Genomic DNA, 4,552 nt, shown 5'->3' on the forward strand with positions numbered 1-4,552 from the left:
ATATATATATATATATATATATATAGTTAATCTTGTAATTAGCTACTTAAGACTTTCTCAAAAAAAAAAAAAAAAAAAAATTAGCTACTTAAGAGAAGGGTATTTTAATAACTTCTTAGAGACATTAACCAATAAGCTTAAGACACTTTGCCCAATCATTGAGAGGACACTTGTTTTCCTTACCATGCATGTGATCAGACATGTAGCAAGCCACAAATTCAAGTGAGAAACTTCCCTAGCCGGCCAAACAATCCAAAATTCCTACCTCCTTTTGCTCTCATTTCTCACATAGAACTAGAAAGAGCTGGAAAGCTCAAGCTCTCTCCCTCTCTACACATACGGTTCCAGCAGCAAAAAGGGGAAAGTTTCTTCACTTTCTTCTCTAAGTTTTTGCTTAAAGATTCTTGTTATAATGAGGCTAGTTCCCAATCCTTCAAGACCTCTGGTAAACGTTCTAAGTTGAAACTCTATAAAAAAGATATTTATGAGAAAGAAAGGTGCGAAGAACTAACCTTATAAACTGGTCCAAAACCACCCTCTCCTAATTTATTTTCAGTTGAGAAATTACTTGTAGCATCATAAATGCTTTTTAAGCTGAATGTTTGCAATCCATCTTGAACATCTTTGCTTTGTTTCTTCACTTTGTCATGTACACTACAAGTTATTGCATTACCTCCAAGTTCCATTACGAGCATCTTTTGCTTCTTTTTTCTCTCCCCTAATTAACATGAAAGCAAAATATAACTTCAAAAAATATGTTGCTAATTATATTAAAGAAAATCTGTGGTAGGAACATCGATTACCTTCGGCTTTTTGTTTTTTCCATTTCGAATGACATAAGAAGCACAAGAAGGCAATAATAATTCCCCCAATTGTCACGATGAGCCATATCCACCACCTATTTGCCGACCTTTTTTTTGAATTATCTGCATCTGGACAACCAAAATTATAATGTTCTATTAGCAATTGCATTTTCTTATCATTTACTATGCTCTAAGATGCTGGGACTACTTGTTCTTTAGAAAACAAAACAATAAGATTGATAAAATTCATTTTCTTGTCCTTCACCTATTGGGGCTTCAAATCTTTTAAGATTCATCTCTATGTTTTTATATATTTTTTAAAGTAAGGATTCTTTATCCATAATTTAAACAACATATAACTTTAATAATTGAAAATCTTATTTTGATACTTTGTAGGTGGCTGATTCAAGAATAAAAGGAACTGCAACAAGGATATTTAGTAAGCCAGAGCGAGTATAACTTTAGGACCAACCGGTGAAAATTAACAAGGTATCGGAAACCGTTTAATTATTGTTTGATATCATAATTTTGTGTTATATAAGTTTTTGAGATATTATAATTTTACACATTACTATTGTAAGTCTATTCTATACATAAACTATTCATTAGAATTGTGGCATATCATAATTGTTTAAATGATTGAAAATATAATTTAATAAATAAAAAAATAAAAAATATCTTATGATAAAATATATAATCATAAGATAAATGTCTAATACTAATATTTAAAAAAAAAATAGTATGATATTAAATTAGTAATAGGAGAAGGGGGGTTGGATTTGGCAAGAATGGTTACCTAAAATCCCGCTTTTAACTATATTGATGGGCGGCTTGCTCTTCAGTGGGACGAGAATAGGTGTGAATGGATATATTCTGCTATTCTCGGATAGCTCGTTTGCATCAACTATACTCTGCGTGTCCGCACCGAATATATCGGCAATTGTAGCGATGGTATCCCCCTCAGTAAGCATATATGTAAGCAAGTACTTGAAGCCACTTGCCGTCTGATTGAGCGTGGGACAAGCGCACCTGAGTGGGACATTTACATTCACGCCGATTTTCATATTCTCAGGTATTATATGAGGGTTCTCACGGATCAAGTCCTGGCAAGTCGTGAGGCCCTGGTAGATGTCTTTGGCGATGGTGTAAAGGATGTCGTTCAACCACACCTTGTATGAGATGTAGTGCTGGTAGTACTCACCCAAACATGAACAATTAACAGGGATGATGGTCTGGGTGTCGGTGGGGATGATCTGGGAGGTTGTGAAGTTGTTGGTTTCGGCGAAGAAGGAAATATTAGCGCCCAAGAGTTGGCCGATGGACAGTGGAGAACCGTAAGCAGGAGTGGATCGGAACGTGAGGTAGGATTGGCAACTGGTTTCGACGCCGTTGCATTTAAACCCATTCGTGATTTTTAGGTCTTCTTTGCATTCGACCTGGTCGTAATACATGTAACTGACGTAAGGTTGTTGGGCTTTTGATGGATGTTGTTGCAGCAACACGACCAACAACAAAATGGAGCAAATGTAATATAAATTATATTTCATCATTGCTATTAAGTTAACAAATGGGTATGCAATACAATTGTGCTGAGTTGAAGATGAAGATGGATAGAGGATAGAGGTAAAAGAAGTGCACAGTGGGAAACTATTGCGGGAGACCAGCAGGCTGCGGTTGCCAACTTAGACTTTTCAACCTAATTAACAATTTTTTTATTGCGGGACGCCGTCAGACTGCATCTCATAACTTAGACTTTTGGGTCTTAACGTAGCGTAAGGTTTACGTCACAAATCATTTCACAATTTTGACATAAAAATTCTGAGCGGTCGCTCATGACTTTGACATCATTTTTTTAGTAATAACAAGTAAGTTGCTCCGTACGATTCACGAATAATTTTATAATATTTTATTTTAAAAAATTTTAAATAATATTGTACATAAATTATAAAAAAAAAGTAAATTAAATTAGAGTAAAAAAACATGTATATTTTGAGATATTAAAAATTGGTTTAATAGCTTCACTTCATATTTGTAGCCTTGTTAATGTAAGATTTTTTTTTTTTTTTTTTTAAATCATGAAACCAAAAATAAATGCAAAAGAGTAATAAGACTATGAAATAAGCTAATTTGTGTTGTGTTCACATATTTCATAATATAAAATAAGAGTATACCCAACTCTCTGACTATCTTCCACTCATCGATAGTGCGACATTAAGACATGGTGTGGGCAAGTATGTATGCATGTGTTTTATAGATGATTTAAAATTAAATCATGGTAGAATATGACTTTACATTGAACACCAAATATTCTCTCTATTTATATACCCAAAACAAAAACTAACTAACCAAATTACCTAACCTATATCATATTTAAGCCTCTAATTTAAAAATAAAAAAAGATTACTCGTAGGGGTTTCGATGTCTTGACGGTGGTAGGAGGTCAGTATAATGGAGGTGGTGACTCCTTAGATTCTTCTTTCTCTCTCTTTCAAATGTTTTGTTAGTCTCAGGTCTTTTATGTTGGTAATATATAGTGAAATAGTGTCTTTTATTTAACAATTTACAACATTTTTATGTCTCTCTATCTCTCGATCTTTAGAGTCTTATCTCGTTAGTTTTTACTATTAGCCCTTACTTTTTCTTTTTCTTTTTTAAATACTAAAACAATGGGTATGCTAAAAGACATGAAGAATAGTGAAATGTGTGGTGTAAGCTTAGGCAATTAATAAGATATTAATGAGATAACAGTAAAATAAGATAATGTGAACTTTTGGGTAACAATAAAAAATAAATAAATAAAAATTAATGAAAGAGGTAAAAAAAAGCTAAATGCAAAATTAGAGTGTCACTTGGCAGGACGTCATACACTCTCGCATGAGATATTTGAGAGAGAGACATTTTGTAACAACTTTTATTCTACATTATTCCTCCCAAAAAAAAAATTACTCATTCCTTGAACTGAACAATTATAATGGTTATGTGTGTGCAATTTATAACTGTTATTTCACTGCATATTTATAGTCTTCTCAAGGTAAGATTTATTTTTCACCCTAAAAAAAAAAGCTAAGATTAATTTTTTTTAAATCATGAAAAAAATAAATAAATGCAAAAGAGTAACAGGACTGTGAAAATCAAATAATTTGTGTTATGTTCACATATTTAATACTATGAAATAAAAGTATGTCCAACTCTCTCACTGTCTTCCACTTATTGATAGTATGACATTAAAACATGGTGTGAGCAAGTGTGTATGCACGTGTCTTATAAATGATTTAAAACTATGGTAGAATATTGCTTTACATTGTGTACTAAATATTCTCTACTTATATACCCAAAACAAAAACTATCCAACCAAATTACCCAAACCTAAATCATATTTAATTTCCTAATTTAAAAAAAAAAAAAATACCGTAGGGGTTTCGGCGTCTTAATGTGGTGGGAGGCCAATATGACGGAGGCGACGTCCCCTCAGATTTCTCTCTCTCTTTTCAAATGTTTTGTCAATCTTAGGTCTTTTATAGTGAAACAATGCATTTTGATTTTGTATTGAAACAATGCATTTTATTTAACAATCCACAAAATTTTATGTCTCTCTATCTCTCTCCAATACCTTATCTAGTTAGTTATTACTATTAGTCCTTAATTATTATTTTTTTGCTTTTTTAAAAATATTAAAATGGTGGGTATGCTAAAAGACATGAAAAAGAGAGAAATGTGTGATGTAAGCTTACGCAATTAATGAAGACTAA

At 32.3% G+C, this 4,552-nt stretch overlaps 1 protein-coding gene across 2 annotated transcripts in view; it reads right to left on the reverse strand.

The window, feature by feature from the left end:
* Nucleotides 1–2,515, reverse strand: part of LOC112027149 (G-type lectin S-receptor-like serine/threonine-protein kinase CES101) — a 7,072-nt gene extending 4,557 nt beyond the window's left edge. The window contains exons 1-3 of one of the 2 annotated variants that reach the window (XM_065772199.1): nt 1,600–2,515; nt 804–926; nt 513–718 (exon numbers count right to left, since the gene is read on the reverse strand). In XM_065772199.1, the coding sequence (XP_065628271.1) occupies nt 513–718; nt 804–926; nt 1,600–2,353 (1,083 nt within the window). In that variant the 5' untranslated portion in view covers nt 2,354–2,515. Of the gene's footprint in view, nt 1–512; nt 719–803; nt 933–1,599 lie in introns of both variants that reach the window. The other variant, XM_024059816.2, reaches the window with a different exon arrangement.
* Nucleotides 2,516–4,552: the final 2,037 nt, after the last annotated feature.

This window comes from Quercus suber, unplaced genomic scaffold, assembly GCF_002906115.3.
Source record: "Quercus suber isolate HL8 unplaced genomic scaffold, Cork oak 2.0 scaffold_55, whole genome shotgun sequence".
Classification (NCBI taxonomy): Eukaryota; Viridiplantae; Streptophyta; class Magnoliopsida; order Fagales; family Fagaceae; genus Quercus; species Quercus suber.